Below are 12,576 nucleotides of genomic sequence, written 5' to 3'. Positions count from 1 at the left end.
ACAAGATCAGTCTATATTCATATGGCAAAAATCCTCATTTAAAATAGGAATGGGAGGGGGAAATGGGATGTAGAAGGAATTTATTTCAATTCATTAAACTTTTTTAGGATTTATCTGAGATACAGAAAAAGAGCACCTGTGCAGGTAGAGGGAGGGAAGAGGGGGAGAGAGAAAGAATCTCCAGCAGACTCCCTGCTGAGCTAGGAGCCTCCCTCTGTTAGAGAGCATGACATGAGCTGAAGAGTCAGTCGCTGTACTGACTGAACCACCCAGGTGCCCCAAATGGTTACCACTTCTGCTATAAATCCCCACCCTATTCTTCAGCATTCCTCTCTTCTCCTTTCTGAAACTCAATGCTCTTGATTCTCAAACACACAAAAAAAACTGTTCTTTCATTTTATGCTACACTCACCCAGAAGTTCACAACTCCAGAAATACTTCCCTTGCCCTTTTAAACTGAAGATTCTAGCTACAGAAATCATACTTATTATTTCAAAGTCATATTGGAACTTTGAAAAATATTTTAATAAATTTCATATTTTATGTTTGTCAATTATTATTAGATTTGATTGCTTTTCAATTCCTTTCAATGCCTTTACACATTATTCTACTAATAGCAATAAACATAGAAAATTTTGCTAATATATTTTACGGTATTAGTTCATATTTAGTGTAACTTGAATTAATTTTTGTAAATGCAAAAGCATTTATCATTCTGAGTTTTTCATACAACTTTCAGTCAAAAGCATGAGTATATTTTACAGAACTAACTCTGCTATGAATAACTAACCTGAATTAAGTTACTACACTTACAAATAAGGCTCATCTCAAACTAGCTTATTACATTTCAATTTACTATGTAACTATGGATTTCCTAATTGTTATTCTGACTATAATTTAAGTCTCTACTTTTATCCTTTTATGTTTCACAGAATGCTAGTTTTAAAAAATCACATAAAAGGGAGATTGCCTCATCAGCCAAGATTAATTATCACTCAACTTTGCACATTTAACTTATTACATCATATATCTTTGTGTAATATTGTTTATCAACATAAGGACAGAAACAGACTTACCAGGGATTTATATTTCTTTTCTAGAAGTCTCAGTACTACAGTTCTGCTATAATATGCATGCTAAAATTAGGAGAAAATGATAAACTAAATTAATATTCAAGTTATACCAAAGTCTATTTTTCCTGCATCATTTCTAATAACGTAAATTACCAACAACAGTTTTAAATTATTGTAATCAGTACAAAACAGGTTTTTCTATATACAGTGGATTATGAGCAGAGCAATCACAAGAATGCAAATGATATGAAAAAACTATGGATCATTTATTGACAGACCAGCAGAAAAAATACTCTATCCCTCAACTGCAACCAGTTTCTGAGCTAAGTTATTTTAAAACCATTATCAACACCCATATCTGAAGGAAAGATAGAAAAGTTGGGGTGGGAAGATCACAACCCTCCAAATAAAAAGGATACTCTACTATCTACATATGCAGGACTTTGCCAAGCATGAAATGCTCTGAAAATACAGTATCTTTTTTTTTTTTTTTAAAGATTTTATTTATTTATTTGACAGACAGAGATCACAAGTAGGCAGAGAGGCAGGCAGAGAGAGAGAGGGAAGCAGACTCCCCGCCGAGCAGAGAGCCCGATGCGGGGCTCGATCCCAGGACCCCGAGATCATGACCCGAGCCTAAGGCAGAGGCTTTAACCCACTGAGCCACCCAGGCGCCCCTGAAAATACAGTATCTTAATAATTTTCTGCCAGTCATATATTTTTAAGTGATTCAAAGTACCAAAAAGTAGTTTTCTCCTTAAGGCTAAACATAATAGGATTAAAACATGCTTTTTATGCATTGCATAAAGGGGAGACTATACATAAATATTACTGAATATATTAGATATCATGTGTTTTCAATGCAGCTTCTTCATTTTACCTAATAAAAGCTATTAAATAGTATTATAGTTAATAAAAAACTATCAGAATTCTGGGAAATAGAGTTTAACTAAATGGGAAGTAGTTAATTAAGATTTAAATAGAAACCCTGTGTGTTTTAACCCTAGTGACTTAAAATGTTTTTAAAAATGATTAATCTTTTTTTCAGCTTTGAAAGAGAAATGTTAACCAACAATCCAACTTATGACCATGTTCTGAAAAGAAATCCTCATAGGGCATACCGTAGACCAGTCACTATACTATATCCCTCAAGCCAAGTTCAGCTGCCACCTGACTTGGTACAGGAAGTTTTACCCAACAGTCATATCCATTCATTTATATATGATCTATGGATGCTTTGGGCTTACAACAGAATTGAGTGGGTGCAGAGACAGTAGAGCCCACAAAACCAAAAATTTACTGTATGGCCCTTTAGAAAGTCAGCCAGCCTCTCACTTACATGAGTATAGGATAATGTGATGAATTTTCATTAATACTAGAACACACTAAGAAGCTAATTTTTTTTTTTTAAGAATTTTCTGTTGGTTATGTGATCTGCTGCATACTCTTGAGAATCAAGTACTAACAATAAAAAAGGTTAAGTAAAAAAATTATAAACAGAATAGGATTTGTTTTTCTTTTAAAGATTTTATTTATTTATTTGTCAGAGTGAGTGCACAAGCAGGGGGAGTGGCAGGCAAGGGAGAAACAGGCTCCCCACATAGGGCTTAATCCCAAACTCTGGGATCATGACCTGAGCTGAAGGCAGAGGCTTAACTAACTGAGCCACCCAGGTGTTCCAACAGAATAGGATTTATTAAAGATCTAAACCAATAAATTTATAAGTGCATATAATATAACTACATAACCCAAATAGTTATATCTGTGTTGTAGAAATTTAATTTGTGCTTTTACTTATTTCACGTTTTCTACAATATATGATTTGATAATTAAAAATTAAGAACAAAGTGTCAGATGTAAGAAACAAAGGGTTCAAGTTAATTAAAATGAGCAAACACTTACAAAACATAAACATAAACAGCCCAGGTAAGTGCTAAACCCTGAACAAAACTAGGTTTTGGTTAATAAGGCATTACTATATAGTTTAAGTAACAAAAGGCTAAATAAAAATAAAAATAAGCCATCAACCAGGTAATGACCAAACTGTGCCAAGCAGTAAATAAACATGTTGCCGCTCTGCATGGCAAGTCATGCCCCCCCTTTCCACCACACAACAACAAATACATAATTCCTAGCAGACCAGTTTTTGAGGGACAAACATAGGAGAATAATAAGCCAACAATGCAACTACTATGACACAGACTACTCTTACTCCACAGAAGATGAGGGAAGTAACAGCATAAGGATCTCTTTTACTTTTAAATTAGTCTGAGTTCCAGAACAGTAAGGAGGTCCCCTGGAAATCACTGGCATTCAGGCATTAAACATTTTCCAAACTATACGTTCAGGAGAAAGCAAATGAAAGGGTATTTTCAGACATACATCCTAAGTCAGAGAAAAATGAACACTGAACTCATGTTCTACCATATCTGCTTTAAAAATCTGAAGCTTTTGGGGCGCCTGGGTGGCTCAGTGGATTAAGCCGCTGCCTTCGGCTCAGGTCATGATCTCAGGGTCCTGGGATCGAGCCCCGCATCGGGCTCTCTGCTCCGCAGGGAGCCTGCTTCCTCCTCTCTCTCTGCCTGCCTCTCTGCCTACTTGTGATCTCTCTCTCTCTCTGTCAAATAAATGAATAAAATCTTTAAAAAAAAAAAATCTGAAGCTTTTAAACTAAAAAAGACTAAATTTTGGATAGATCATTCAGCTTACTAGACTCAAATAAATTATCATTTAAAATCCTATTCTGGTTCTGTCACTTACCAGGTGAACAATCTTGAGTAAGTTACTTCTCCATGCCTCAGCTGCCACATCAGTAAAATGGGATAATAAAACCATTTATCTCATAGATTTTTATAAGATTGAAATGGGTTACCATTGTAAAAGTGATTAGAACTCTCAGCACACAGTAAAAACTGGAATGTTAGCTATTCTTTGAAACATTACATCAATGCACTGAAAAGTATTAAAATGTTCCATTTTTTTCTTACCATCCACTTTTTGAACCACACAGCCTTGGTATCAACCAATGCAAAAAAGTAAATTGGATCCAAAATCTTCTGTGTTACAAGATGGCTCTGATCATGTTTAACTGATAATAAGGACAAAGTATTTTCCACAATTTCTTCCATATACCTTGAAGTTTGGGAATGAGACAGTTTTAGAAAAAAACAAATGCTATTACACATATACACATAGTACCAATGATATATTTTATATTTATGGAATAACAAAGTGAAAATTTTAGAAACAACTTTTTTTTTTTGTTTCAGCAAATGGTAGAGGTGGGATTCACACCCAATTTCTTCTTACTTTTTGTAAAACATATGTTCTTTCTACTTCAACATTGGCTCTCCAAACATAACTTTCCTCTTTAGATATACAGTTGCTCTTACAACCTTATTAAAAAATTTTAGAACTTAATGGAAAAAGTTTAAAAAACACTTAAGGAACTTGTCCAAAGTAGCAAAGACCAATAGTAAAAGAACTGGAGGTTACAACAACCTCATTTTGCTTTCTTGTAATAAATAAATGGTATAAAATGATATTTGCACAGAGCCATTCATGTAGGAAAGCACAAAACATGAAAAGCTAAGTAAACTTATGAATCCCTTCCCAAAAACTAAGTCAATTAAGACTGTCTCTATTCTTTCTCCTTGTAATGTATGCAGGACAGTAACACCCCTTTATTTTATATTGGCATAAATTGGAGGACTTACTTTTCTGGGTGACGAATCCAGAAAGATGGAGCCTCTTTCTGATATTCATTTAGAAGACGAACCTGAAAAGCAGTGCATAACAGTTCTCAAAAATTAAAATTCTTAAATATAGAACTACTTAAATTTTTTAAAAAGCATATAGCAAGTGAATACCTTTTTAAGTAAGCAGATCACATTAGGATTACTTGTATCTATACCAGTTGAGAGGGTAGGAATATGATTTTCTCTAGAAAGAAAGTATAACTTCAAATATTTAGCTGAAAAGAAAAATTTAAAACTATGATTATCATTCATTTATAGTGTTATCTGAAAAGTTGTTTCCTATCCATTCTCTTACGCACAAAAAAGTTTAATAAACATACCTAGGCTTGTATAAATCTCCTTGGTCATATGTAATGGTGAAAGAGTAAATGTCTGTGCATAGAATTTTAAAATCCGGTCCTGTGGAAGTGAAAAGATTTGCATCAGAGATTCTTACACAAATAGAATAGAGATGAAAAAACCATTTTTTACATAGTGAAAAACTTAGAAAGTAAACAAAATAACTATTCAGAAACTTGAGTAGAAATGTACTTATAAATAAGAGTACAATTATGCTGGCCAGTAAAAAGTAAAACTGAACAAAACTACATGGGGGGAGAAAAGACAGGTTTAAGAAATAGAGTAAGGAATAATGAGACGGTATCAAGGGAAAAGTAGGTGTACTAAATGGTTAAAAAAGCAAACAAACAAAAAATACTCCACTCCTTTCCAAATTCGACATTTGTTGTTTTTTTAAATTGTTTACATGGGTAGTTTCAGTAATTTGACACTTAAGATGCTAATATTTTGCCTATTCCCAAGAAAAGTATTATTTAGCACATTTTCCAAATTTACATTATTAAAACCCAAAGTAGGAAAAAAAAAAAAAACCTAAAGTAGAAACTATCACAAGATAAATGAATTAAATGTTCATAGATGTAGCTAGAAAAGTACTTGGCACTAGTCCATACTTAGAAATGATAGCTATCATTTTAACTTTACCAACTTTAATATTGTGATGAAATTAATCCTAATTGTGAAATTCAATATCCCGTTAAAGAAATATGTAAGATCTCCTCAAGTGCTCTACTCTGGGGTGGGGGGTGGGGGGAAAACTTTGCTTATATCAAAAGTTAGCAAAATTAGAAAAAAATGGTTATACAAATAATCAAAAATTTCTAGTAACCCGAAGGAATTCCTACTGAACAGAGGAAATTAAATATTTTAGAAAGCTTATTTTTATGGTTGCAGCAATTGATAAGTATCTGCCACACTCTTCAAACATGACAGGCTTCACTCAGTTACAAGCAAGAGTCCTTTAAAAGAGGAAATGAAAAAAACAGAATCAACTCAAGAATTTGGATCAAGCATAAATTCAAAATCAAAAGAATGCCATGCCTTGTTTTTCTACTCCAAAATGATGGGTTCTGTTACCATTTCCCCTCCAGAACAACATTTTCCAATTTTATTAAACACTGATAACACTCTTGCTGAATAATCTATAATGGCTAAACAAAGCCACTTATATTGACCCATTAGGATATTTACTGTTTATAAAGTTGTTACATAATTTTTAAATAATAAAAGGAAACCTATCTGTCCACTATTCTTTGTTAAGAAAAAAAATACAGGGGGCACCTGGGTGGCTCAGTGGGTTAAAGCCTCTGCCTTTCGCTCAGGTCATGATCCCAGGGTCCTGGGATCGAGCCCCGCATCGGGCTCTCTGCTGGGCAGGGAGCCTGCTTCCTCCTCTCTCTCTCTCTCTCTGCCTGCCTCTCTCCCTACTTGTGATCTCTGTCTGTCAAATAAATAAATAAATAAAATCTAAAAAAAAATTAAAAAAAATAAAAAAATACAGAGAAATTTACAACTGTATTTCCTTGAAATTTAAAAAGTGACCCTGAAATATCTTTTTCCTTTTTCAAGTTCTTGGATCATTGAGTTTTTACAGAAGTCTGCATCATCACCTGGTGTCAGTAAAGTTGAACTGTGTCCAGGTATTAGGTAATTGAACACATTTCCCCCCCTTATAAAAACAACAAACCACTTGTTTCCAAACCCCTTCTGTTTACCAGTATAATTTTATCTTCATTGATGGAAGAATGTGATTTTCAACAGATAAATGTATTGAGATTCTTTTTTCTTTAATAATTACTGTCTGACTCCTCTACTAGAATGTAAGTTCTATGAAGGCAAAGACTTCGGTCTTGCTCAGTGTGTTTTCAGCATCTAAACTAGAATGCCGCACATTGTTGGTAATCAACACATATTTTCTGAACAGCTAACAAAATTTAACTCTTGTGCTAACCTCTTAAATTCTGTAGAAAACGCCACAACAATTTTAAAGCCAACTTTTTCTTTCCTGATACATCAGTTAAGAAAAAGACCCTCTAAACCTAAATTTGCATTTTTTTCTCTGTTTTAATTTCTAATGTAGAAATTAAGGATTTGGGCTTGAGAAAAACTAAAATACCATTCTTACTAGTGAAAATGCTTTTATCAAAGAAAGGATCACTGAATAGCTACTAAACTTAACTGATTAGCAAACTTGTTAGCCTTGAGACAAAAGTATAAGGGTGGCAGAGTAGTAGGCCTCTTATAAACAATGATAAAGTACCAAGGTACAGAAATTTGGTTTTTCTCATGTAATTTTCAAACCTTCACCATATCCCCTTGAGAGTCCCACATAACATCTAAACTTCTTGGGAAAGGCTATGCAGAGAATAAGGGTGTCTTTTTCTATGCCTAGCTCACTAACAAACATTTAAGTTTCCAAGTGCCCAACAGTTACCCTTGTATGTCTCACCTCAAATGTGAACATAGACTGACCCATATGATAGGTCAAGCACAAATTTGGTATACTTAAAAACTAAGTCAACATGCAAAAATACTATTTTATTCAGCAAATATTAAATGGCCACTTCAGCAAGTACTCCGCCAGGCACTTGGTAGGTAAACAGTGGTGAAAACATAGTCTTTTTACTTTCCATTTCTGCCGATTACTGACCTAATAGTTAAAGGTTTAAATGATTTATAAAGAGGTGAAAGATAGGGGTGCCTGGGTGGCTCAGTTGGTTAAGCATCTGCCTTCAGCTCAGGCCATGATCCCAGGGTCTTGGGATTGAGCCCCCTGTCAGGCTCCCCACTTTGCCTCTTCTGCCATTCTCTCAAATAAAAAATCTTTAAAAGAGGTGAAGGATTGTTTCATGATGATCCCAAAAGAGGGCAGCTATGCTTTCTAATGGTAAAAACTCCAGTCTAGGATATAAAACCCTTGTAAGTATCTTCTAATTCATGCTAAAGTGTGGGGTAATAGTAGATGCAGAAAGAAACTAGACTAGGGCTGTTGGCTATGCTGTTTATGTGAATTCTTTCAAAGGAAAGGTGTCCTTTTATTCTAAATGTAAGATATCTAAAACTCCCAAATGAACTGAATATTGTAAATAACTCTACATGTACCTCAAGTACTATTTGTCCCAGGGACACATCATTTTTGTAAGGACTTAATGTTCATTTCATTTTCCAGTCAAGATTTTAATCCAACTGGAAAAAGAGCTAAGTATGAATACAGATCCAAGAGAAAATAGAAGAATTCTCATGAAGTTTTCTTTTTTTCCTTAAAGACATTGAGAGAATCTGCAATTCCTTTGATTAATCCTAGTCCTCTCTTTTAGTTTTATACATTAACTTTAATAACACACATATTTTAATTTTTAAGGCAGATGGTAAACTTTCCAGTTGGTCTTGTGAGACTTCATCTTGTCATGAGGCAAACACTATTCACAAAATGCAGTGCTTCATTTTATTAAGGGTGAGGTAAAGCCAAGTTGAGAAACTATGAAGAGCAAAGCTGAATGCAATATGGCCCAAAATGTTTTGATTATGTTCTCTTCCTTTCCTTTAGGCCAGGGTAGCTTTCTACCTGCTACAGTGGAAAATAGGAACTGCTATGAAGCCTGAAAACATACTCAAAACCCAAATCCCAGAGCATTTTAGTGGGCTTAGGATCTTGAAAGCATTTTAAGTAGTAATTGCCCAGCCAGTCCTTCAAAAAGAGCTCCAAAGCTCTGCTTAAGAACTTCAATTCCATTTACACCTTTTGCTAACAGAGGTGAAGAGCTTTAGACCAGTTTAAACTGCAAACTGCAATTTTATTAACACTATTTTTCTTTCAAACCAAGTTCTTCATGCTGCCATTCCCAGTGTTGGGAGGCACAAATACCATTAACATCTTCATTCTTTGCATCACCAAGGAGTTCCTTCCCCGTCTTGTTCTGAAGGACGAACAAAAGCTTGAGGTGTACGTTTCAGAAGATAAACTGCTGCATGAAGACCCCCTATGTTCACCCAGACAGTATGTACCTTCCGCCAAACATGTCCCATTCCAGATAATGCCTTGGTAAAGCATTTCTTGTCCTAAGTAAGTAGTGCAGCTCGGCCTGTCCCTGGTTTACAGACATGGCTCATCTCCCATAGGCAAGCCGGATAAAGGTTCCAGTTTCTCTTTTTGAAGCCCATCCTTTTTCCAAATGGCATGTCTGTCACAATAATGTCCACAGAGCCAGTTCTCAATGGCAGATTGCAGATATCCCACTGAACAGCATCTATGGGCAAGCTCCAGGACACTTTGCCTTCTTTAATTTGGCTCTTGGTCAATAAAGATGAGGTGTTATTTGCTGCTCTATTCACAGCCAACGGATTATTATCACCAGCAGTATGATAACAGTTAGACCATTCAGTAGCCCCCTCTATTGGTATTGCTCCCGTTCCACAGATTGGATCAACTATTATATCAGTAGGTTGAGGAGCACAGTGCCTAAGCATCCCATAGGCAAGAGTAGATCAAAGAGTTGTAGGTCCAAAATGTGTGATATTTCTTCGGTGGAGACTCTCTTCTGTCAATGCAATGCCCACAACAATTTCATTATCATGGATGTTCAAAAGAACCTCCACATCAAAGTTGGTCATGTCAGCCTTCCACTTAAAGTAATCTTGAACAGCACCCCCAAAATCTCTTGCGGCCTCATTTGAGGAAAAGCAATGTTTCTCTCCTGCCCGGTTGCATGTGACTCTAAACTTAAGCACTTTAGGATGAGTTTCTTCTTTTTCATCCTTCTTGTCTTTGGAAGATGCCAAATCATCACCTACTAATGTTGATATCTCTTCTTTGATAGCTGGATTTTCATAATAGTCTAAGACATGGGAATCTAAGGTATTAGTAAATCCTTTTTTATACTCTTTCTCATCTGTTTTGTCTCCTTGTCCATTATCAATCTTTTCTCTACCTGAATTCTGATTTATCTTTTTGCGCTTTATTTTTTTTTTCTTGAAACTGGTGTTAATTTTCCATACTTTTAAAGGGTCTGAACATGGAAGCTTCCCAGCCAGTTCTTCAAAATCCTTGAGAACTTCTTCCTTTGTTTCTTTGAACCGGTAATCTTTAAACTCCTTAACAACCACAAATAAGTTATCAATTGATCTCAGACAATGAACCTGAGCCAGACTTTCCACTGAAATGTCAAAATATATCTTGCCCCGGTCTTTGCTGATTTTGCATGATGACCGCAATTTTTCTCTCACTTCATCTGCAGCTGTTTGCTCAAAACCAGTAGGTACAGTGGCCCCAATAGTGACTTGGAGGTGCTCAGACTCACTTCTGGGACCACTTTCTGTCACTTGTATAGCCCTCCAGTTCTCATGAAGGTTCACATCCAAGAGCTGCTTAGTGGCTTCTTGAACATCAGACATGTTGGCAGTGCTTCAAAGATGCCTACAGTCCCGGCCGCCAGCGCAGACCCTTCTCGCTCCCCTAAATTTGCATTTAAATGTGAATATGGGATATGGTAGGATTTCTTTTTAATTCACATCACTGATACTACCAATACAACAACTACACTTTTTAATATAGTTTTACTCACATAATAGTATTCCTGAGAAGGTATAGGAGAATCATTTTTTATACTCAATAATTTCTCTACTGACTATATAATTTTTAGAATTTTCTACATTTATGATTCATCTCAATTATCTTCTAAACTTAGCTTTAGTTTTCTTCCTCTTTTTAAGCAATTAAGCAATTTCTAAATAAACGTTTAAATGCATAAGGAAAATGCTTATGATTCAGTTAGAATAAATTCTAATCATTTTAAGTTCGTAGTTTCACATGTCATGAATTCTTTCAAAAATGCTTTAAGTAGTCTTTTAAAGTACTTCTCTTAATTCAAAACAAAACACGAATATTTGGATATCCTTTTACAAGATAAAACAATGCGCAATGTAACAGTCTATTATTATTTGGCAGTGAAGTGTGATATTGATCATACTGGGAATCTAATCATGAAATAGTAAGTTAATGTCTTTAAAGAAAAGCTTTACAACTCAAAAGCTGGAATTGAAATTCCATGAAGAATAGAGCCACTATTAAAGAAAATCCAGTTGCTTATAGAATGTTGGGAAAACAAATTTTTTAAAAAAATATTTCTCTCAGCGTCTCCTTACACTAAATACAGGATCAGGATCTGAAAGACACACTGTCAGTTTTTCACAAAGAGTCGTCCAATTTTCACAGTTCAAAACATCAGATGGTGGAGCTGAACATAACGTTTGCAAGGCTTCATATCTCACCTATAATTTAAAAGATTTTTATTAATACCCAGCCACTAGGATACCACCAATACTTCAAATATTAATCATTGAAAAGCAGTCTAGATGATTGCTTTAAAGAGCCAAATGATGAAAATCAGAGGTCTTTTTATAAAACAATTTTTGAGAACTCATTTCTTTTAAACTAAGTGTTAAACAGAAAAAAAATAGGTTGTCACTTTACATAAAGCAAAAATTATAAACTAACTGTTGGAGATTCTAGGTCATATATCTAAATGAAAGAGGAAGAAGGACATTGGCCAAATCTGAATCACCAGGGCAAGGTTTTCCTACTTAAGTAGGCACCCCCAAGTGGTCCTATAGTTTGAGGGTCTTAATTTTTAAATTAGCATAATATGCCCCTGGTGAAGCATTCCCATTCCAGAATATAGGAACAATTTTCACAAAATAATTAATTTGGACTAGTTTTCGATGCTATACCACGTTGTCTGACCTTCTAGCCACTGAAGTAGGAAAAGTCAACAGTGTGATATAAAACTGAGTATCTATATTTTCAGGGAAAACTTACTTCTTAATCATTCTTTGCAAAATCAAATCAGAATTCACCCAAAACAGTATGACCCAGAGGAAAGCAGTACAAAATAACTCTACTCCAGTCATGAAAGGAGAAAACTTCTCCTCTACAACTCTCCAACCAGTGAGTAATAACACACTGATTCCAACCTGTTTCTCAAAATGTGGTTGTTTCCCCAGCTAAAATAACTGAAACCTAGTGGTTTAAAAAGGGCAAGACGCTGGGTGCAGGAGAAGCTAAAACCTTACAAAACCAGACCCTCTAAATCAGGGTATCAAGTTTTAGATGAAAAAGAATACACATGCACTTGAAAGTGTCTATATATTCATATGAAAGAGAAACTCCAAAACACAACTGTATTTGTGATAGGACTGGGGGACTTTGGAGGGATTTTAGAAACATTAAGTATTTTCTCCCTTTCAGTTAATTTTTAGGACAAAATCCCATTAAGAATTTACTACTTGCAGAAGTAGTATAATATATATAATATATATGATACATATATATTATATATATATAATAAACTATAAAAGTTTCCAAACAAGTATAGATTTCCAAGTAATCCACTTAAACTGAAGACAGTAAGACT

At 34.9% G+C, this 12,576-nt stretch overlaps 2 protein-coding genes across 6 annotated transcripts in view; both read right to left on the bottom strand.

The window, feature by feature from the left end:
• The window catches only part of TBC1D32 (TBC1 domain family member 32), a 229,233-nt gene that overhangs the window by 189,227 nt on the left and 27,430 nt on the right, over window positions 1-12,576 (bottom strand). For all 5 annotated transcript variants that reach the window (XM_046005958.1, XM_046005963.1, XM_046005961.1 and 2 more), the window contains 6 exons: window positions 11,309-11,434; window positions 5,152-5,230; window positions 4,943-5,046; window positions 4,790-4,851; window positions 4,061-4,205; window positions 1,077-1,136 (listed from right to left, as the gene is read on the bottom strand). In XM_046005958.1, the coding sequence (XP_045861914.1) occupies window positions 1,077-1,136; window positions 4,061-4,205; window positions 4,790-4,851; window positions 4,943-5,046; window positions 5,152-5,230; window positions 11,309-11,434 (576 nt within the window). The remainder of the gene's footprint in view (window positions 1-1,076; window positions 1,137-4,060; window positions 4,206-4,789; window positions 4,852-4,942; window positions 5,047-5,151; window positions 5,231-11,308; window positions 11,435-12,576) is intronic.
• On the bottom strand, window positions 8,818-10,612 carry LOC123942040 (THUMP domain-containing protein 3-like). The gene is given in 1 exon segment (XM_046005964.1): window positions 8,818-10,612. A coding segment is annotated over 1 exon segment (1,503 nt). The 5' UTR covers window positions 10,559-10,612; the 3' UTR covers window positions 8,818-9,055.

Source organism: Meles meles, chromosome 5 (genome assembly GCF_922984935.1).
Source record: "Meles meles chromosome 5, mMelMel3.1 paternal haplotype, whole genome shotgun sequence".
Taxonomy (NCBI): Eukaryota; Metazoa; Chordata; class Mammalia; order Carnivora; family Mustelidae; genus Meles; species Meles meles.
The sequence above is the reverse complement of the archived record's forward strand: the minus strand, read 5'-3'. Positions and strand labels throughout refer to the sequence as shown.